Source organism: Stenella coeruleoalba (assembly GCF_951394435.1).
Source record: "Stenella coeruleoalba genome assembly, chromosome: 16".
NCBI lineage: Eukaryota > Metazoa > Chordata > Mammalia > Artiodactyla > Delphinidae > Stenella > Stenella coeruleoalba.
The window spans coordinates 63,618,621-63,641,778 of NC_137162.1; the positions used below are offsets into that span (position 1 = coordinate 63,618,621).

The 23,158-nt window shown below is 40.8% G+C and overlaps 3 protein-coding genes across 11 annotated transcripts in view; 2 read left to right on the forward strand and 1 right to left on the reverse strand.

Moving 5' to 3' along the window:
• PBLD (phenazine biosynthesis like protein domain containing) overlaps window positions 1-23,158 on the forward strand; it is a 175,770-nt gene that overhangs the window by 67,756 nt on the left and 84,856 nt on the right. For all 8 annotated transcript variants that reach the window (XR_013824370.1, XR_013824371.1, XR_013824372.1 and 5 more), the window contains exon 12: window positions 5,984-6,076. The gene's annotated coding sequence lies outside the window, so the exon portion shown is untranslated. The remainder of the gene's footprint in view (window positions 1-5,983; window positions 6,077-23,158) is intronic.
• MYPN (myopalladin) overlaps window positions 9,183-23,158 on the reverse strand; it is a 67,189-nt gene continuing 53,213 nt past the window's right edge. The window contains 7 exon segments of the mRNA XM_079900854.1: window positions 9,183-10,090; window positions 12,929-13,062; window positions 16,247-16,412; window positions 17,977-18,184; window positions 19,410-19,536; window positions 20,705-20,787; window positions 21,907-22,056. Coding sequence (XP_079756980.1) covers window positions 9,921-10,090; window positions 12,929-13,062; window positions 16,247-16,412; window positions 17,977-18,184; window positions 19,410-19,536; window positions 20,705-20,787; window positions 21,907-22,056 — 1,038 coding nt within the window. The 3' untranslated portion in view covers window positions 9,183-9,920.
• Window positions 11,155-23,158, forward strand: part of HERC4 (HECT and RLD domain containing E3 ubiquitin protein ligase 4) — a 239,152-nt gene continuing 227,148 nt past the window's right edge. The window contains exon 1 of one of the 2 annotated variants that reach the window (XM_079900839.1): window positions 11,155-11,227. The gene's annotated coding sequence lies outside the window, so the exon portion shown is untranslated. The remainder of the gene's footprint in view (window positions 11,228-23,158) is intronic. The other variant, XM_079900838.1, reaches the window with a different exon arrangement.

Consider the following 23,158-nt stretch of genomic DNA (forward strand, 5'->3'; position numbering starts at 1 on the left):
TAAGAGCTCCTAAGAGATATTAAGTAACAAAAGAAGACCCACTCCCAGGCAGGGTTTGAGTCCCATTAGTTATTATATGTGGGCTCTCCCTAGGTGCCAGCTGCAGGTAGAGGCCAAACCCCAGGGTCAGAAGTCTTGAAGAACCCTATACAAGCGAATGGGGCTATCAAGATGGGAAAGGCCATCTAAGCTAGTGGTTCTCAACCCAGACTGCTCATTAGAATCTCAGGTAGGGAGTCTTGAAAAACATACCAAATCTGGGGCCCCCCGTTCAAGAATTGATTTAACTGCTCTGAGGTGAGGCCTAGGCATAGATATTTTTTCAGGACTCTCCGGGTGATGCTAACTGGCTGATGGGGTTGAGAACTGCTTAATTAAACAATATCTACTATGACACCATTAACCTTGTTACCAAAAACTGACTATATTGTTGTCACAGTCTTTGTATTTGCAGATCTTAAGAAGAATTAGGCTATCTTTCTTAACATCCAGTTACACCCAATTTCTTAGTTAATGAGGTGACCATTATATTAATGAAGATCTAACATTTCTGCTGGATATGAGCCAGATGGAATGTATTTGGGTTGTGGGTAACAGCGCTACAGGATTCAACAGTTAAGGCTCAGTTCACTACTTAAATTTTGCCATCTTAGAGTAAAAGCAAAGTGTTATTTTGGACTGAATTTTGCTCTGCTCTCTGCTTAGGTTTCACTAAAGATATCTCTTTTTGCTGCCTGTGGGTGACAGAGATTTCAAAGCACTTATAAGACCATAAATATATGACCAACCTTTTCACATGTATACCCATTCCTTGCTCTGATCATGAATATACTAGAGGGTGCAAGCTTTAACGAGTGTTTTATTGAATTAACACAGGACTTTTGGATGGCTGTTTCAAACTGGTAGTGTACCCCCAAAAATACCCAAGCCGAAAAAAAACTACTGAGAGCAAGAACTTACCCATCTCACATAACAAAGTCTGGGACCAAAACACAAAACAAACCCAGTAACTAACTGAGAATAAATAAAATTTTATTTAATGAATAAAGAAACAGTCCATCACATCCTCTAAACTGCTTTTTAAAACATCCAGGTTGAATTAAATACTGGTTCTTAATTTTTCTTTTTCTAATTGCAAAGTTTCCAAACAAAACACAACCTCCAATAAATCTTTAAGAAAACACAACTAGGAAACAGCAACGGGTGTCATGGAGATGATGTGGGCTACTGGAATACAATGCCATATACTTCCTGGAGAAAGACACAGTAAATGCTCACAAACATTTTGGCTTAAGCGATCATTGGTTTTCATTTCCAAAGAATATCTAACATGCACGATGCAGAGGAAAGGAATAAAAGCCAAGATCCATTCATTGCTTTCTAGTAATAGAGACGAAATATACAGTTTATATAGTTCACACATTTCAAAATGGTTACTAAAATAGTTTTTCCATTAGAATTTCAATAACCAAAAAGGTACTTTAGAAAATAAGTTGACTCTAGCTTCCTGAGATGGAAGCATATCATGTTTGTAAGCCTTCTGGGGCCTGGTGTGTTTTCAAGTGGAAAGAACTCATGCAGGAAGAGAAAGGAAAAGCATAAGATGTGTCCCTTGACCATGATTGAACTGTTAGCTATGGGTGTGTGTGTGTGTTGGTGTGTGTGTGTGTTGGTGTGTGTGTGCACATGCCTTCGGACACAAGAACTTTGTCAGTTCTCATGGCTGAAATGAATCATGGAGTTTAAATTCAGACTTGATGTAGCTAAGAATTTGAAAACAGAGACCAAAGGATATGTTCATTTTTGAGGGTCCGTATCCATCTGTTATCCTAAGGTTGATTCATTTCAACATAAGGCTAATGACATGCTAGTATGGAATATTTCTTCATTAGAGCCTAGAGAAGTACAATGGAGTTGTCCTGAACTGCGTAATCCAGAAAGGAATACAGGGACTCTCTTCCTATTTCTCTGTGCACTGCGGAGTCATCATTTCCACTAGCTTTGATCATAGATGCAGGACTCTGAGTTCCCTTAGGCTATTCTGCCTATGTTGAAATAAATTTCCCTGGAATCTGCCTGTAGAAAGCAGATAGGATATTTCTTGAATTTATTTAATTTTTCTCCAGATTTTTTTCAACCACATAGCATCTTTTTTTTTTTTACATCTTTATTGGAGTATAATTGCTTTACAGTGGTGTGTTAGTTTCTGCTTTATAACAAAGTGAATCAGTTATACGTATACATATGTTCCCATATCTCTTCCCTCTTGCGTCTCCCTCCCTCCCACCCTCCCCATCCCACTCCCCTAGGTGGTCACAAAGCACTGAGCTGATCTCCCTGTGCTATGCGGCTGCTTCCCACTAGCTATCTGTTTTACGTTTGGTAGTGTATATATGTCCATGCCACTCTCTCACCCCGTCACAGCTCATCCCTCCCCCTCCCCATATCCTCAAGTCCATTCTCTAGTAGGTCTGTGTCTTTATTCCCGTCTTACCCCTAGGTTCTTCACACATAGCATCTTGGAAGAAGAAATTCCCCCACTGTGTACTACCCTTCTCAGGAAATACAAAGTAGTGGGACCGGGAAGAAATGTGAACTTGTTAAACAAATTAACTACTTACTTTGGAGAAAAGTATTTTTACCATTTTCTTTGGATTGAAAAAACCCCTGCTATCACTTTTTTAAAGGGTCTCTACAGTAAACTTCATAAGTATTTATTTATCCTACCCTCCATCCTGGGAAAGTCTCAGATATTTTGTTTATTTCACAGATAAAGAAACAGAGACTCCAGAGTTATAACAAAATTAGAGAACGTATCTGAAATTCATCTGAATGATTAAAATTCCTATTGGAATTCACCTGAGAATCCCTAGACATAAGGAGCTCTCCGAATGCTATTAAATGTTTTATAGATTTTTATCTTGACAGGAAGATAATGAGAGAGAAGAGTAGGTCATGAAACTTAATGCTAAAGCTTGAAAAAATAAGTGAAATTTAATCAGAAAAGAGGATATGGTACCTCTGAAATCAAAATACTGAGAAAGTAAAAGTTAATTAACCAGTGTGCATTAAAAAATACAGTTGCACTCAAATTATCTCATTTGAATTATTTCAGGGTTTTACCTCTCCTTAAAATACACAGTAAAACGGGACTTCCCTGGTGGTACAGTGGTTAGGAATCCGCCTGACAATTCAGGGGACACGGGTTCAAGCCCTGGTCTGGGAAGATCCCACATGCTGCAGAGCAACTAAGCCCGTGCGCCACAACTACTGAGCTTGCGCTCTAGAGCCCGTGAGCCACAAGTACTGAGCCTGCATGCTGTAACTACTGAAGCCTGTGCTTCTAGAGCCCGTGCTCTGCAACCACAATGAGAAGCCCGCGCACCACAATGAAGAGTAGCCCCCGCTCGCCACAACTAGAGAAAGCCCGCGCGCAGCAAGGAAGACCCAACGCAGCCAAAAAAAAAACCCCAAACGGTAAAACTGTTTATACTGTGTGCACATACATTTAGTAATCTTTTGGTAATGACTGCTGTGGTCAATACTAGAATGTAGTTAGTTCACTGGATTCTTGCCCCACTAATTGTGGGGAAATTATAGGAATCTGTCTCCAGTTTGCAGATAACTCACTGAATATGTGTAGAAACATCAGGTTCTTTGGAATTTTGGAACATTGAGCAATTCATTCTTACCACATTATATGAAAATCATTCATGTTTCCTAGTGTGTATTAAAGTACTTCTTATTGTAAGAAAACTATACTTCTAACTCCATTCATTTCCAATCGAAACTGGTCAAGCATCCCCCACCCTGCCACCCCCATCTTTCCCATCTTTAAGTTTCATTTTAATGTGTCCCTGTTTTCAGTTAGGAGGTAGAACGAATTTTTATCTTAGAAAGTAAAAAACATTCTATGAGAAGTTTACTGGACTTGCTGGATATTTTAGGAAGACTAAAACCCAGTTATCTTTCTGTTCCTCTAGAGATATCTGACCAGGTTATAACGTATGTGGTAATTTTTACAATTTGAATAATTTAAAAAATCTCTTTTAAGTATCGAATATATGTATTTGTACATTAAAAAATCAGTTCAATCATCATCAAAAAAAACCAATCTTTAAACCTGGAAACTAGCACTGTTTTCTGCATTTTAAAGAAAAATGCCCATTTATGTCAACTGTCAAATATTTATTGTCAAATAATGTTGAAATATTTTAGTTTTTACTATTAGGGAAACATTTTCTACTCACTTGTATGTTAAATCTTTTAGCAAATTAGTATATATGCCTCTACAGTACAGCAATTTTCTTTATTGCTTACACTCAGCATTTATGGCACAATTCTCAGAGGATTGAAAAGTGTGTTCTTTCTCTATTTCTTGCAATTTCAAGGCTATTGCTCTTCGGAGTTTGAAGTGGCCATTACTTAAATACGAACAAAAAACAGCCTGTTTATGGTTCTATAGCACCAAGTATGCTAACTAATATAATTAGGCAGAAAAAGGAGGCAAACATATTTTTAACAAATATGCATTTTTTTTGCATCGCACAGATTTTTTAAAAAACATGGTAGTAGCAACTTTTTTTTAGCATACTGATGACCACTGCATTGTCAAAGTTTAGAAGATGCTTGGCATTCTTCAAGCAATGCTTCAGTAATTAACTTTCTGAAATATTGATCCACTTAAAACAAGAAAAGACAATCAGTGGTGAAAAGGACTTCAACAAGCTCTATTGCAATCTAAGTATCTGTTCTTCTTCCTGGTGAGGCCCAGTGATTTTCAACTCGACCGTAAGTGGAAATACTTTGAGTCCAGGTTACCCCTGAAGGGACCTGAATAAAGGTCATTATGAGTAAATTTGCTTTGAGTTTACAACCAACTTATAAATAGCCCATATACAAACAGACTCAGGCCAGGATCTCAGCTTGGAAGGTTCTTTGGGAGTGTGTAGGGAGGAAGAGGACAGGAGGAGGCTGTGATCAACCAGAATAACTTGGATGTCTGACTCAGTTTTCTAGACCTCCCCTCCCGGCCTGATTTTTTTTTTTTTTTCCTTTTGCCAGCAGTTCCATCTATTAGAAGTTGATGGAAGTAAGGAAGCAACTGCTTTTAAAAGCTCAGCTCCTCTGTGAAGTTAGACTCTCAGGCATTCAGGATTTGTTCGATTGGACTGCTTTCTTCTGACCCCTAAGCCAAGATGCATGGAACAGGAGTTAGGTCATTTTGGAGCATGAGGCATGTTGGCAGGTTGTGGGGAAGCGGTGAGGGGATGGGTTACAGCATGGGGGGGTTACAGAACATGGGGCACAGGGCATCTCAGAGAAAAACACGGAATGGGGATAGAAGCAGAAAGGACCTCAGACACTGTAGCTTGGACATGTAGACACAAAAAAGGAGGAAGTAGTCTTTCTTCTATTAGCAGCTTGGTGGTTTGGTTTTTTTTTTTAAATTAATTAATTTATTTATCTTTGGCTGCATTGGGTCTTCGTTTTGGTGTGCAGGCTTCTCATTGCGGTGGCTTCTCTTGTGGCGGAGCATGGGCTCTAGGCACGCCAGCTTCAGTAGTTGTGGCGCACGGGCTTAGTCGCTCCATGGCATGTGGGATCTTCCTGGACCAGGGCTCGAACCCGTGTCCCTGCATTGGCAGGCATATTCTTAAGCACTGTGCCACCAGGGAAGTCTGGCGGTTTGGTTTTAATGCTGCATTTTCTTTCCCCATTTTCCCTCTGATCCCCATTTCCATGATTAAACAAGTTATGAAAAGCCCTTCACTTGTTTGGAAAGAAGGGTGCTTATGAGATCTGCATAGCTTTTTGGAAAAAGGGCCAGAAGGATTGTACCAACTTTCCCTCTTTCCCCGGGCCATTTTTGCAGTTTTGGAGATTTCTCCGAGGGCTTCATGAATGCTGCATGTCCAACAAGTGTAGTGCAAAATAGTAGGGTCTAATAAGACCAAAGTGCATGTTTATTTCTACTTTCCAGACATGCACTGCACGTGCAACAAGGAGGAAGTACATTCTTCACTGACGCCGACGCTACAGCCTATGCTATCTGCAGCCCTTCGGACCTTTTAGGGTAAGTTCTGTGATCAAATCATGGTAATAAAATGATTCTTCTCAATCTCACTTGCTCATTGGAATCACCTGGGAAGCTTTAAAAATACTGATGCCTATGCCAGAACCCCAGAACTTATGACAGTGATTTGGGGTTGTGGCATGGCTATTGGGATTTTTAAAAGTTCCCCAGGAGATTCTAGTGTGCCAAGGTTAAAAACCACTGCTCTAGACTCAATTCATTTTATATGGAAACATACTGACTTACATAGAATTTTAAAGTCCAATTTAGGTCAATAAATATTTATTGAGTGCCTCCTCTGTATAAGGCAAACTTTTGACACAGTCCTTACTAACAAATAGCTAAAATCTAGTGCAGGCAAGACTGGGCTAGTGCAAGGGGAGAGTCAGGCAGGTATATAGAGGCTGTGTTTTATATAAAATACTATACAAATTCATCTTCTCTTTTTCCAGACTCAAGAAATTTGCTATAAGATTTCAAAAAAAGTAGAATTATATTTTATTGGGGTCTGGGGAGGGGGTCAGAAAATATTTCATAGAGGCAGTAAAGTAGCATTTGAGATGTTTAAGGAACAGGTAAGATTTCTGTAGGTGGGGATTGGGGAGAAAGCCTTCCAGCTGGAGGCAAAAAAGAGCCATGTGGCTGGAAAGCTGAGGCCTGTGTTAACTTTGCTGGTGCACTGGGTGTGTTTTCTGAGTAATGGATGAAAAGCTTTGGGATCATATTGAAGCAAGGCTTGAGTAGCACAGGACAGAACAGCTGGCCTGGGTTGGCTCCAAGGAGCCACTGGGGGTTCGAAAATTGGGGAATGATATGATTGGAGCAGTACTTCAGGAAGAATGATCTGATGCTGAGATCTCAGCTAGATTTGAGTGGGAGAAAAAGCAGGACTAGAGGCAGGAAGGCCAATTAGAAGTCTCTTATTATGGTTGAAGTCAGAAGAATTGAGGGAAATTAAGAGAGTAATGAAAGTCTGAACTGGGGAGCCACGGGGGGACAGAAAGAAGGCCTGAATATAAAAGAAATAATCGAGTTAGAATTAACATGATTTGTCAGTTGATTAGAGGAAGCAAAAAATGACTTGGATACTCTTTATTGGGATTACTAGGACTGTGATGGTGCCATTAATAGAAATCATTAAACTAGGATGATGAATGGTTTATGAAAGGGAAGATGATGAATCTGATTTTGGATATGTTGAGTCCACACATATCCAGCAGAACTAAAATTTCTTATATAAGTATTCCTCGTTGTAATTGAATTCCAATAGAATTTGGATTTGTTCAACACAGTAGTTCTCAACAAAGGGGATCCTGCCTCCCGGGGAATATATGGCAATGTCTGGGGACATTTCGGGTGGCCACAACTTGGGGAGGGGTTGCTCTGCTATTGGCATCCAGTGAGTAGAAGCCAAGGATGCTGCTAAACATCCTCCAGCGTGCAGGATAGTCCCTCACAACAACGAATTATCCAGCCCCAAATGTCAAGAGTGCTGAGGTTGAGAAACTTTCCTGTAACATAATCCGGAAGTTCAAATTCGAGGAATTTTAAAGCTTGTTATATTTTAGGTTCGACAGTGCCATCTAGTGGCCAAATGTAGTATTTATCATAGTTCACTGTTGAACACTGTAAAACAACAAATAAAAAAGATTCAGAAAAAAAAAATTCAGAAAGCGAATACATAGAGAGATGAAGAATATCCTCTCATAGGAGACTGTCTAGAGTTTACATTAATAGATGTGATGAGGAGGTTGGGTGTCCAACTGTGGAGAAGCAATCCTGGAGTTAGAAAATGCTCTTTGGTCATAAACAGATTTGATAGTAGAAGCCAATATAGAAACAGAATATTTTACAGGGTGCATTCTGTATGGAATGCATTCAATTTCATTACAGTTGCCTATACTTTTACTATTGTTCCTGCATACATAAGAAAGGAAAAAGTCTAATGATTCTGCTAAATAATTGGCTGAAATCTTTATTTCTTAAGGATGTAACTTATGGTTTTTTATTTAATTAAGAAATAAAGATTGAAAATAATTAAGATGATTTTAGAGTCAGGAAAAATACAGGGTAAAGAGTACTAGAAACTTCCCTTTAATAAAAAATAGACTTTTGGCCAAAGAAGCAGCACTTGACATGCCTTTTTTCTTACCTCCCCCACTAGATTGTAAGCTTTCTGCAGGCAGGGACTGTGTCTTATCATATTTGTGTATGGCCCATAGTCTCTAGCATAGCATCTTATACAGAGTGGACACACAAATGATTTTTTGAGTGAATGAATTTATTTTTATACTGGAAATCCTTGCCTTGAAGTGAAGAAAATTTCAAGCCTTTCTAAGCAATTACTATTTGTTCACTTGAGTAAGATGCCAGCTGAGGATGTCTGGCTCAGAGAACACCAAGGACTTGGGCACAAGGAGTTGGTAACAGACACTCCAATTCATTTCCCTGGTGAACTGGAGCAAACCGTGCCGTGATGACCATCCCTAGGGCAATTTTTTGACTGGTGCATACATTGTAGATTTCTCTAATATAAGATTCATTCATCCAACAAATAGTTATCGAATGTCTACTTTGTGCTAAGCACTCTTCTAGGCACTGGGATATCACAGTGAACTTAAGTCTAAAAATTCCTTAAGTGGAGAGGCAGGTTTTGAATTAGTGGGTTAGAATAAAGATGCACATTCCCTGTCCCTCCCAGTTTCTCAGTTAGCATAATATTTTCTGTATAGAAAATGCAATTTGACTAATGATCTCAAAGCAGTTCACAACTATTAAAGACGTCTCCTTCTACAGCCACTGCTTTGCTCGGGCAAATGAAAAAACAAAAACCACTCTCCCATCACTTCCTCTTCTAGTTTGCATTTCTTCCTTTCTCACTGCTTCATATACTTGCAGACTTTTGGGGCAAGGGGAGAAGCGGGAGAGCCAATATTCTTTGGGCAGATGATGATGATGCCTGAATATTTTTGCAAGTGGCAACTGAAGCTTGTAGTTTTAAAAGTGACCCCGCAGAAGATTTCCTTCTGGTTGGTTTATTAACAACCCTTTAGTTCTAGAGCCTAGGGATATATATATATATATATATATATATATATATATATATAGTCAGAAAAAAAACCACTCACCATTGTATCCAAAAGAAAATGGTACAGGCAGGGTGGTGGGTCCCTGTTTTGGCTATAGAATAAGTGCACTGTGCAATATTTAGTGTTCCAGTGATTTTTTTTTTTTGGTATCTCAATCACATTTTGGCACTTTATTATGTGGCTCAGTACACCCAGGGTAAGCAAATCGAAAGTGCTTCTCCATGTATGTGAGTTGTATGGCACAGACTCCTAGTGCTAAGTAGAAGCTGATTTAATGAATCCACCAAAACTACTGCTATGGATGCAATCAGTGAAAGGTGGTGGAGACCCCCCCTGACTTTTTCCTTTGCATTGTTTAGTGAGTTAGTGATTCCAAAGGTCACTACTGTCCAACTCCTCTCAGCCCAAGCATCTGACCCCTAATTGCTCCTAGGAGGGCCTGAATACCCCAACGCAGCAGGGGGCAGGGAAGCATGCTAGCTTTTTCCCAAAGCAGTGGATGGCAGCTGCAGGACATCTTTGGTTCGGCGGTATTGTCTTCTCATTTTGTTGGAATCTTAAAAGGCACAGCCCTCCATCTCTCCCTGAGCTGAGACTGCATGAGTCCCCAGCTGACTTACTCAAAGCTCTCCTTGCCACAGGTCGGGCAGTGTGGGAACTTACTCAAATCCAGTTGCTTGGAAACCATCTTATCTGGCTGGTCTTCCTTCCCCCTCCACAATCCACCCCCTTACACAGCAGGCACCCAGACATTCTTAAAGTTCATCACTCTCCACTACACTCCGAGAAGAGCATGAATACACCATTGTGCTTTCCATGGAGGAGAAAGCAGAGAAAATGTCAAGTCCTTTACTGGTGAGAGATCCGTAGCGACTGCCACTGGGCCGGACAGACATGGGTGGTGGGATCTGGTGGTGCCACTGAGCTGGAAAATGGACCAAATAATGTGTTACAATCAAAGGAATACAGTCTAGCAGGTACACGTCAGGGGTGCATTCTGTGCTCATTCCAACACTTTCTGTAGGATCTTAGTAAAGCATTGAAATATATCTGGGTCTGAAATGCCTCATTTGTAAAAGAGAGAAATAAAATCTCTCCTTCCCTGTCGGGAAGAGGGAAATTGGGCTGGTGATTTTTTAATCCCCTAATTCCAAACCCTATGATTCTAATCCAGTAAAATTTGGGACTGTAAGAAGGAACAGTGGGTGACTAGGGTGATTTCTCAAAATTTTCTCCTGACCTAGCATGGAGTCTGCTGGGTGGAGGGCGGTGTAGAGAGGGCGGTAGGCTCTCAAGGCAGGGCACCTCAGAAGGTGGAGATGAGAAATCTATGGAAATGGAAGCCAAAAGATGAGTCCAGACCTCTGACCGCACACCTGATCATACTAATCAGCGATCACCTACCTACCGCCCTAATCAGGTTCTAATGAGCTACAGCAAGAAGACTGAAAAGTAACTTATGTGCTATCAACCATGGTTCGGGGACAAAAGGGAATATTAGAATTTCCACGTTCACCAAGCACTGTCCAAAAGGGACACTGGTTTTAGCAGCCAGGATCCTTAGGCTTGAACATGGCCTGAATGAAATATCCATCCAATTTGCTCAGTCCTGTGTGTTGTCACTGATTCAGAAATTACCAAGCAGTCTTCTCATGAGGTTTCCAAGAACCTTGCTGTGGAGAAGGGGAAGCACCAGGTGGGAAACATGGACGTTCTGGGTCCTACGAAGCTATGGACCCTTGTAGCATTCCCACTTATAAACGGGTCCTCTGTTGATTTCATTCTTTTGAATAAGTTTTTCGGGATCTAAATGCCTCTAAGTGAATTGATAAAATCAAAATTTGAAAGCTACAAAACAGGACAAAACTTACAGCGATTCCACGAGAGAGCAGGCACTCAGTAAGGCAGCCATGAACTGGTTTAAGCCCCTCCCCGCCGCCCTCCGCCCCCCGCCCCTTAGCCTTTCCTGGCTCTGTCGGACACCTTAACCTGATAGCAGGTACTATTAGAAGCCCTCTTTTCGAAGAGAGACGGATGCCTACTGTCCCCGTTCCTCGGACAGGTAGGAAGTGATTGCGGGGGGCCGTACGGGATTGATTTTACCCCCAATCCTCCATGCTTTGCCCCACTCCCCGGTCCCAGCTGAGGATTCAGCGCTTCGCGTTGTTAGTGCTGTGGAATCAGGACGGGAGCCAGGGAGAGGTGAGCCAGGACTAACTGAACTGGGGACTCCGCCGGGGATGAGCAGGACTGCGACAAGAGTCATCAGTTTCAGGGCTTATTGGTATGAGTTTCTTAGTTGGAGACCTGTTTCCTTCTGACATGGTGAAGTGGGTGAAATGGTAAGGCATTAGCCTGGATTAAGAAACATATCACTGGCGTGTCTCTCCTCGGATCCTCCCAGGGGAAAGTACATTCGAGCCAGCGTCCCTCACGGCTGAACTTCTTTTCAAGTCCACGAATTAAGGAAGATAACCAGAAAGCTATGTATTTTCTCTAAATATTAGACTTAGGGAAAATGGCAGGCCAAGACCCCTCCTGTATGGTACCAAAGAAAGGAGGTACCTGGCGGTCCAGCGGTTAAGACCCCGCGCTTCCACTGCAGGGGGGCACGGGTTCGATCCCTGGTGGGGGAATTAAGATCCTGCATGGCGCGCGGCAGGGCCAAAAAAAATGAAAAAGGGGGGGGCGGGTGCACCTATAAATAGCAGGGACCTCAGGTTCTAGGCAGAGTTACTGTTTCTTATTTGTTATTCTGGTTAATCATGTTAAACCAGTAATGAATAAGAAACTTATTAAGCCAACAAATTAGTTCTTTTAAAAGGGGGAAAAAAAAGGTTTACTCTTTTGGGTTAAGGAATATGTCTTCAAAAATACCAGTTAATGTCAAAATTATAGAGGAGAGGAGTAGAGTACACAAATACATTAATAAAGATTAATTTGTTAAATGTTTTTGAAAATTAGAAACATGGCTCAAAGGAACGATATAAAACCTGGATTTGCATTCCAGCTGTAGTCACTTAATCTCTCTGAGTCTCTGCATTTCTTCTGCATTTAAATGAGGGTAACAACAATTACAATAATCTCATGGGTTTAGGAGGATCTTAGGGTACCATTTCATAAATTACAAGTCACTGTACAAAAGTCATCTGATATCAGTATCATTAGGACAGCTCTCTATTATTAGCCTGATTGTGAGATTGGAGTAATAAATATTTGTGGAATTAATTAACAAATGAATAGGGTCTGGAAAATTCTGCTGGGTGGAAGTATGACTGGGGAATAACAGGCAGTGGGGAGGGAGTTCCAGTGGGTGACCCATGGCAGCAAGGAGATGGCATGAAGATGCTGGGTGATTAGAAGTACAAGCACAGGTACACTCTGAAGTAGTTGTAATTCCTAGTATTAGAAGTACAGAAAAATTAACCTCTTTTGGAAGAAGATTAACCTTCTAGTGAAATGAAAGAGTGTACGAAAGCCTGAGGTGACTAGGATAAAATGACTTAAAAAATCCATCGCTTAAGCACTAAAATATGATCTAACCAATTCATTTATGAAAACATACTACATCTATCCTAAAAGAAAAAAGATTTTTTTGGCCACGCCGTGCAGCTTGCGGGATCTCAGTTCCCCGACCAGGGACTGAACCGGGGCCTAGTCAGTGAAAGTGCCAAGTTCTAACCACTGGACAACCAGAGAATTCCCCCAAAAAAGATTTTTAAGCTGCCTGTCCACACAGATCAACCGATGCCATTATACTTACCATATATATCCAACCTGGCAGTGCATGACACGATGCCGGCTTCATTCTTGGCTGACAATGTGTACCATCCAGCGTCTGATTTCTTGGCTGGCTGAATGAGGAGGCAGACATACCCAGTCGTGTCCTGGTGCATGCTGGAGAAAAGAAAGAATGTATCCGTATTGTATCTGGGGGCAGAAGCGGCCTTGTCGAGTTTAGGACTCCAGGAAACTCGGGCAAGTCAGGCAGTGCAGTGCTTCTCCTCGCCTCCCTGACCCTAGCAGGAGGGAAGGGGATTCAGCTGGAAGCAAGCAGCAGGGGCAAACTTGAAGGTGGAAAGAAGAGGGTCGGTAGCCATGGCTGAGACCTGTTCTTGCCCTCTCCACTCTTCTCCCAGGAGGACTCCCACTTGTCACAACCAAAGTACAGAGAAAATCTCTTTTCCAAACCAGGCTGGACATTGCAACAAGAACTTTGTTAAAAAGCTACGGGAAAGTAGACCAAAACGAGAGTCCAGGGACGGATGGACTGTTAGCATGGATGGGGTCTTTTCTTTTCTTCTTCCTTCCTTCCTTCCTTCCTTCCTCCCTTCCTCCCTTCCTCCCTTCCTCCCTCCCTCCCTCTCTCCCTCTCTCTCTCTCTCTTTCTTTCTAATTGAGGTATCATTGATTTACAATGCTGTGTTAGTTTCTGGTGTACAGCAAAGTGATTCAGTTATACATATAACTTTTTCAGATTCTTCTCCATTATAGATTTATTACAAGGTACTGAATATAGTTCCCTGTGCTATACAGTAGGGCCTTGTTGTTTATCTATTTTATATATAGTAGTGTGTATCTGTTAATCCTAAACTCCTAATCTATCCCTCCCCCCACCCTTTCCCCTTTGGTAACATTAAGTTTGTTTTCTATGACTGTGGGTCTATTTCTGTTTTGTAAATAAGTTCATTTGTATCATTTTTTTAGATTCCACATATAAGTGATATCATATGATATTTGTCTTTGTCTGACTTACTTCACTTAGTATGATAATCTCTAGGTCCATCCATGTTGCTGTGAATGGCATTATTTCATTCTTTTTTATGGGTGAGTCGTATACCATTGTGTGTATGTATGTATGTATGTGTGTGTGTGTGTGTATGTGTATATATATATATATATATATATATATACACCACAACTTCTTTATCCATTCATCTGTTGATGGACACTCAAATTGCTTCCATGTTTTGGCTATTGTAAATAGTGCCGCTGTGGACATTGGGGTGCATGTATCTTTTTGAATTAGAGTTTTTGTCTTTTCTGGATATATGCCCAGGAGTGGGATTGCTGGATCATATGGTAGCTCTATTTTTAGTTTTTAAAGGAACCTCCATACTGTTCTACATAGTGGCTGCACCAATTTATATTCTCACCAACAGTGTAGGAGGGTTCCCTTTTCTCTACACCCTCTCCATCATTTATTATTTTTAGACTTTTTGATGATGGCCATTCTGACTGGTGTGAGGTGATACCTCATTGTAGTTTTGATTTGAATTTCTTTAATAATTAGCAGTGTTGAGCATCTTTTCATGTGCCTGTTGGCATCTGGCTGTGTTCTTTGGAGAAATGTTTATTTAGGTCTTCTGCCCAGTTTTTGATTGGGTTGTTTGTTTTTTGACATTGAGCTGTATGAGCTGTGTGTATATTTTGGAAATTAAGCCCTTGTTGGTCACATTGTTTGCAAATATCTACTCTCGTTCCGTATGTTTTCATTTCATTTTGTTTATGGTTTCCTGTGCTCTGCAAAAGCTTATAAGTTTCATTAGGTCACATTTGTTTATTTTTGCTTTTATTTCTACAGTGTTGCCTTGGGAGACTGACCTAAGAAAACATTGGTATGATTTATATCAGTGAATGTTTTGCCTATGTTCTCTTCTAGGAATTTTATGGTGTCATGTCTTATATTTAAGTCTTTAATCCATTTTGAGTTTATTTTTGTGTATGGTGTGAGCGAGTGTTCTAACTTCATTGATTTACATGCGGCTGTCCAGCTTTCCCAACACCACTTGCTAAAGAGACTGTCTTTTCTCCATTGTATATTCTTGCCTCCTTTGTCGAAGATTAATTGGCTCTAGGTGTGTAGGTTTATTTATGGGCTCTGTATTCTGTTCCATTGATCCATATGGCTGTTTCTGTGCCAATACCACGCTGGGATATCCAAGAGCATGGGACATCTTTCCGTTTCTTTGTAGCATCTTCAGTTTCCTTTATCAACGTTTATAGTTCTTAGCGTGTAAGTCTTTCACTTCCTTGGTCAGGTTTATTCCTAAGTACTTTATTTTTTTTTGATACAATTTTAAAATGGATTGTTTTTCTTTACTTTCTCTTTCTGATATTTCATTGTTAGTGTAAAGAAATGCAACAGATTTCTGTATGTTAATCTTGTATCCTGCTACCTTGCTGAATTTGTTTATCAGTTCTAATAGTTTTTGTATGCAGTCTTTAGGGTGGAGGGGGTATTTCTTAATATATCCATGGGCATGTGCAGCATTTAGCTTAATACAGTTCAGGAGCAAATCAGCATGTTCTTTCCTTCTGTTTTCTCTATGTCAGTGGTTCTTAACTAACCTTGACTGCATATTGCAACCCTAGATAATTACATCAGAATTTCAGGCTGTGTTTGACACGTTTCATTAATTTACACTGAAGTGTTAACTCAAGAATATTCTCTGTTCTTGCTTATATTTTACCAGAGAAAAACCCTGACTTATATGTACATAGACTTTTTTAGATGCCCAGATTCTGTAAAACCGAATATTTTCTAGGACAAATTCAGTTTACTGTGAAGAAATAATTCTCAGTAGAAATTTCTGTACATAAGCTGCCTTTGTAGCATAAAACCAAAATGGCAAAGAATGAAGGATGCTTAGGGGAAATTAAGGAAAGCACCCACTTTAAGAAACTGGATCCTTAAAGTTACTTAAAAAACAGGCCTGTCGTGATGGATGGAGAAGGAGTATTACTTTAATATTTTATTTTGCTTTATTTTATTTTAGCTTTTTACTGTCAAAAGGTTTTCTGTGTGCTAATGCGACTGAAGACACATGACAAAAAATAGGCACTATCTTTATAAATTCCTCATACCTTTTTAAGCTTGAAAATTAAGGTTTTAAAACTGTGGGACATCTGTACACTGCGCTACCCCTCAGCAACAGAGAGGAATAAATTCTTGATAAGCACAGTAATGTGTGAAACAAATACATGATGCTAAGTGAAAGAAACCAGATTCAAAAGGCTACAGAGTTATTTGGGCGGCCTGACAAGCCTCAGTGAACTTGACCGAGGGTGGAGCCTGTACCTGATCCTCTCTCTGGTGAAGGGGATGGTCTCGTTGTCTTTCTTCCAGTAGAACACAGGTGGAGGCATGCCTATCACCCGGCACTCCAGTCTCACTGGGTGGCCTTCGGGAACGCCGCTGTTCTGCAGTTTCTCCAGGATTACAGGTGCTTTCTTCACTTCTTTGGCTGAATGAGAGAAGGGCAGTGCTAGTTTGAAGAGTAAGTGCCTTGGGGTCCATGCCTCAAACAAATTACAGTTCTGGAATCTAGCAGAGTGAGCACCCACCCACCTTTACCTCTTCTTTAGAACACTTCTCAAGCCTCTTAGTGAAGATCACTGCCTTGATGAAAGCTCCAGAAATGAAGCTTGATAAAAAAGAAATGAGGGAACTGTCTCTGCCTGTCTTATGAGGGACTACACTTAAGGATTTGGGTCACACACATGGGATGCATATGGTAGGTGTGGAATTGAGGGAGTTTCTTTTATTGCTCAGCAGTAAATTTTGAGAAACAGTATATTATATGTACCAAATATATCTCTTTTTTCTTTTTTAGAGGAGTTTATTTTGTAGAAGGTATATTAATTTTACCTCAACTTTTTATCTTGAAAAAATTTTATAGCTACAGAAAAGTTGAAAGAAGTATACTATTTAAAAAAAACCACACACATAAATTATGCTTCCTAAGGAGGCTTTTTCCCCCCCCACAGAACCAATTAAGGCAAAGCTACCTCGTATCTCAGGGTTCCCTAGTCAATAGCAAAACAGTGGGAAAAGAGTAAAACCCCATCACCATGTCCTCGCAGAATGAGCTTTTCCTACTCTGTTGGTGAGATGGAATTAAGGATGAGAAAAAGAAAAAAATATACTGAGGAGACAGCTACTAGCTTAGAGAGAGGATTAGCATTCTGAAGCTACCCTGATTTCCTTCAGGGGCCATACGAGGGAGACAGCGGGAGAAAGCCCAGCACAAGATTTCATACATTCTGAAATCTAATTCTGGCTGGACTACTGCCCCGAGGGGCAGGCACCTCCCAGGTGACAGTGACTTGTTGTCCTTATCTGTGGACATGACAGTGTTTTGTTCACATCATCTTATAAGGTCAGGGTTTGGTTGTGTAGTTACAGAGTCAAGTGCCTTCCACATTCCAGGCACTGAGTCAGACGTCAGAGATACACAGAAGAACGTCAGAATCTCTGACCTCAGAGGCTCATGGTGTCTTCAGGGAGGCAAAAGGGGAAATAGTTACACCGAAGCCATGAGTGCTGTAAGAGACTCTCCTTTACTAAGTGCTGTGGAAACAGAGGAGGATGTAACCTGGTGGATCCACTGTGCCTTTGTGGTGACGTTTGAATTAAGTCTTAGAGAATGAGTAGGAGGTTGCTAGGCAAAGAAGGGCATTCCACGTAGAGGGACCACGGATGCAAAGGCATGGAAGCTTGGGGTGGGGGGAGACCCTGGAGTGTTCCAGGAGTGATGGGCTATAGGGCAAGTGACCTGAATTTAGTGATAGTCAATTAGTAATTACAATGACTACCATTTATTGCAAGCATGATATACACAAAGTACCATATTACGTTTTTAGCTTACTGATACGTTTTCGAAAGCAACGTAGGAAACACGGCCCTTATTACAGTGAAGGAGAAACTAAGATGAGACTCCATGGGACAAAGGACTAAGGGGTTACATCAGAGGCTCTGCATGTTTCCGTAATGGAGTTACGTTTAGGGGTCCCAGCAGCAAACCTTACCTACTACAGTGAGGTCCAGACTAAAGGAATTCTGCCCGGTTTTGTTGGTAGCAACACAGGTGTAGGTCCCTGCGTCACGTTGAGTGAGCGGGTCAATGAGCAAAGAGTGGACTCCAGTCTCCCTGACCAGCATCTTGTGGGAGGTGTCGGGGAGCACAGGCTGGCCGTTGAGCAGCCACGTCAGCTCCGGAGGCGGCAAGCCACTCACCTAATAAGCAACAGGACAGACGAGGCAAATGACAGATCGATGACAGACAGATTTATTTGGTGGCTGAATTCTTCATCCTTGTCTGGCACCACATCGATAGCAACAGAGTGTCAGTGCCGAGAAACCTCTCCTCAGGAGCATAGGGACAAGAGGGGTCTAGATGGGTGGCCTCATGCATTTAAACCGTATAGTATTTGGACCCCAATTCGGGTCATGGTTATATTCTAGATTAGAGTGAGTAAGAATTAAAAAGCTAAATAGATAGATGAAATAGGCCTGTGGGATCAGTTTCAGAGATATTGCTTACACACCTAATAAGCAACAGGTAGCCAAGAAAGGCACAGACATTAAACCAGTGTTCTCAAAGCCGGCTGTGTGTCATAATCACATGAGGAGTATTTGACCATCCTGATGCCCACTTACTATATTAAATCAGAATCTTTGGGGGTGGGACCCAGTCATGGGTTTCTTTTAGGCTTTAGGGTGGAAGACGTTAATCCCAAATATTATTTAGGTAACTAATGAGAGAGCAAGAACCACCTAGAGAAGTGGATTCTATAAACGCGTAACCTTAAGCCTTTACTAATTCGTGTCTGAATCTCCATAGCATTCTATGGACAGAAGGGGTGACTTAAGTTACTGTTCATACTGAGAAATATTCATACTGTTCAACTGAACCTAGTTTCTGGTGGAAGAGTTAGAATGTAGACTAGCTGAAGGTGATGGATGTTGAGTTGTATGAGAAACCAGCTTCTGTTTTCATAAACTGCCTTGGAGCCATCTTTTCATGACTCTAGTGTTTTCAAAGGCTGTACCTCACAGCAATTCACTTCAAGGTTGCAGAAATCATCCTTATGCCTTTATAGTAATAAAGACTTTCCAGGTACCATATGGAAAGTGTCTGAATTACATCACCTCTTTGGTTGTCTTTACAAGCATAGAGTTAACTTGGTACAGTATCAGTGTAACTTTTATTAAGATATAAACACTTAAAGATTTTATGAAATACTTTTGTCTGGTATTAAATGCTCCAAAAGAATGTTGTGGGGGAAAAAGTGCTCGCTCTCTCTCTCTCTCTCTCTCTCTCTCTCTCTCTCTTCCTCAGTCCCCTTTCCCCGAAAAAACAACCACCATAAAACAAATACAAACAAAAACAGGTGCATACAAACAAACAAATACAAAATATGAACAGATTTGGAACCAAGAATGGTGTACTAGAGTCTACCTTACAGTCCAGGCGACAGAGGCGCCCCTCGTGAGCTACCATATCCCCAGGAGCCTGCAGGAAATGTGGTCGGAAAAATCGTTCCTGTAGGGGCTCTTTGTCTCTTTCTTGCGCTCGGGACCTTACTCTAAAACAGCAAGCATGTTCAGGCATTACGCATAGAAACCACTTCAAAACTTATGACAGTATAGACATTTAGGCATGGCTCTCGGTCCTGGAGAAAGATTTTTTTGGGGGTGGGGGTGGCTGGACCATGAAGGGATAATAAATAATAGTGTGGAGCTGATGTAAAAAGCAAAGTACTAGCTATCTCACCCGCTGTAGGGTTATCTTGTGAGATCTGTAATTAAATAAACAGGCTTTAGCTTCTTTCTCTCTGAAGTCATTCTGGGTTAAGTGACTCAGCTCCCCTTGCCTTGGGTTTGACCAGTTGTTCAGAAGTTTCAGAATAAAGAAATCAGTATTCAATCTGAACCTCAAATAAGAGCCAAAAGAGAAGTCCTGTTTATCACCCAGAACAAGGCAGCTGCAATCCCTGTGTCTCTGAGTAATAAAATTTAACCTGGCTAATAAATTATGTCAGACCATTAAAGATGATCATGAACTTAAACTGGTTAAGACTGACCACAGTAACAGCTGTTCTTGAAGAAGGAAAAAAAAAAACAACTGAACAAGAAGGTAGAGTTGCAACGGTGGTAAAATACTGTATCTGAAACATGGGTCACTATTTTTGTCCCTTTGGTAAGTCAGCAACTATGAAATGCTTTGCTAAGACTTTGTGGCACCGTAAGACTCGAGAGAAAGCCAGGCTCTTTCTTCTTAGTGATTAGTAAAATCGGAGAGGAGGAAAGTCAGTTGCTGTGTTGGAGACAACTGTTATCTTGGAGACAATAACAACAACAGAAATCTTTTATCAGTATACATATACTCATTAACGGTTTCTGGTTTTTAAAGACAAGGTAATTTAATTCAGAGAGTCTAATTTATATATTATGTGCACAGGTGCTACTGATGGTTGCAATTTTTGAACCATTAAAAGTGTGCCGTGGACCAATGCTTCTCAAATTTAATGCACTTATGAATTACCTGGGGATCTTATTAAAATGTAGATTCTGATCAGTATGTCTAGGTGGGGCTTGGGATTCTGCATTTGCAACAAGCTCCCAAGTGATGCTGGTGCTGCAGGTGGAGGACTACACTTTAGGTGACAATTTGTAGACCAGATACTTCAGTGCTCATTGTGGTGGGTGGCTGCTTGGGAGGGGCTAGAGAAGGGAGATTCTTACTGTCTTTACCTGTGAGGCTGACCAGCAGCTGTTAGTCGACTTCGAATGGGCAAACCTTGTACCATCAAGTGGCCAGAACAGCTGATTCTCCCCTGAGAAACAGAAAATGAAGGAGATTAAAATAAATAAAAACAATTCTACATGTTTTCAGTACATATACATTCTTATGGACCAGAACATTATGAACTTTTTGGCTAACTATTATGAGTTTTTTATTTTATTTTGGAGGGGTGATGAAAACAATATAACTCCTTAAATCACTGTTAATATTCCAGGGGAAACGATTTTTAAGAATATTGTGACTTTCATTTTTAAGCCGAGAAATGAACAGACATAAATGTAAAAAAATGTGAAATCTTGTGCACTTAGCATTATTTGTAGGCACATGCAGAGATCATGGTCAAGTATTTTTATACTTTCCTCAATAGAGGTTATCTTCAAAACTAACATTTTAATAGGAGGAGTGGGTGAGTGGAAATTATAGTTCTGTACCCCCTATTCTAGTAGTAGTTGAAGATATTTATTCTGCCACATCTTTAAGGGGAATTTTAAGTCTTGATCTCTTCAGAAAAGGAAAGTGAAAGATTATGGCTTTCCAACTTTTACCAAAAAAAATTTTTTTTATGAGTGAGGGATATTCACAAGTAATTTGCTTATTCTCTAAAGAACAAAAACTAGAAAATCTTTTTTTTTTTTCGGTACGCGGGCCTCTGTGGCCTCTCCCATTGCGGAGCACAGGCTCCGGACGCGCAGGCTCAGCGGCCATGGCTCACGGGCCCAGCCTCGCCGCGGCATGTGGGATCCTCCCGGACCGGGGCACAAACCCGCATCTCCTGCCGTCGGCAGGCGGACCCTCAACCACTGCGCCACCAGGGAAGCTCGCAAATCATTCTTTGTTAGAATAATTTGTTGACTCTTCAAGAGAGTCAATGAGTTGATCAAAACAAGATTTACTCCAATAGGTCTGGGGCATATACTTAGTGAGTAGATACTACTAATGTCCTTTGACAAAGGCTGAAGGGTGGCGTGACCCATCAGTGGCTAAGTGGTCTTATAAGTTGTGATACTGTGCTCTAGTTACACAGTCTCTATGCTCCTTATTCATTCTCCTCAGAAATCCTTAGTAACTTGCACTTCTCAAGGTTTATTCACAATGACATGAACCGCTCCTTCCTCAGAGTGCAGTACAGCGTGGAACCCTGCGTCTCTACCTGGGGGTTGGCCGCCATGATGGTGTAATTGCCGTCGTCATCGCCGGTGGTGGAGTCGATGTACAGAGAACATGTCCCGTCTCCTTCTCGCCTCATTTTGAAGTGCTCATTTCTTTTTGAAATCTGCTTCCCATCTTTGAACCAGTAAACCTGAAATGAAAAATAATCAAGGAGAATACACACTGTTCTGTACATCTTTTTTTTTTTTGGCTGCACCATGCAGCATGCACAATCTTAGTTCCCTGATCAGGGATGGACCCTGTGCCCACTGCATTGGGAGCGTGGAGTCTTAACCACTGGACCACAAGGGGAGTCCCTGTTCTGTACGTCTTTAGAGGATAATGGTACAAGGAGTAGGATAAGGCAAGGATCGATTGCCATCTCTACAGCTAGTAACCCATCCCTTATACAACACTTAGAAAACAATTTTTAAACATATTACAAATGACAGTATAATATGCTCCTCCACTTGTACATATACAATATTTAAGTAAGAAATTAGGTATAATTTAGGATTGAGATAAAGCTTTTGATTATTTTTATTATATTTATAATTACTTAAAAAGCCACCCTAAGGACCAGACATGTCTTCAGAGGCAAAATAATTAAAACCGGGAGCCTGGAACTTTTCCTATTATCCTTTTACAAACTCAAGTCTCCTGAAGGCCCCGAGATCTCAGGGCCTAGAATAGCTGACCTTACTTGAAAGGATAGTATGGTTTATTATACCAAATGGAATGAGGCCAGGATTCAATTGCTAAATTGCTAAATTTCTCCTCTGACTAAAATTTAACTATACATAGTTTTCAAGTTAAGTTCTGCATGTATCAAGGAGATCTTTCAAAGACAGGGGAGTTAAAGTACTGGTTGAAGCTGCCCTTCTCTACCTTTCCTGGTTACCTAATCATACATACTAACGCCATGTTAATGTTTGTGAAAGTAGAGTGGATAGATTCCCTGCTGTAGACATACTGGGTGTAAATCCTTCTCTCAGCTGACTGCCAAAAAGTCTGGTGACTTTTCAGCAGCCAGTGATAACGATGTGACATTTTCGGCATTTACCAACCTAACAGTAATAATACAAATATACCTCACTTTGTACAACAGGCAGGCTGTAGATATTCAGCAGATGTTAAATAGAAAGAAAAGTATCAGTTTGGTGAGTTTGATGGTTGAGAGAATCAATAGCCCAAAATAGAGGATCATGACTAAGAAATTTATTTTCAACTTCTATAAAAATTTTAACTTACCC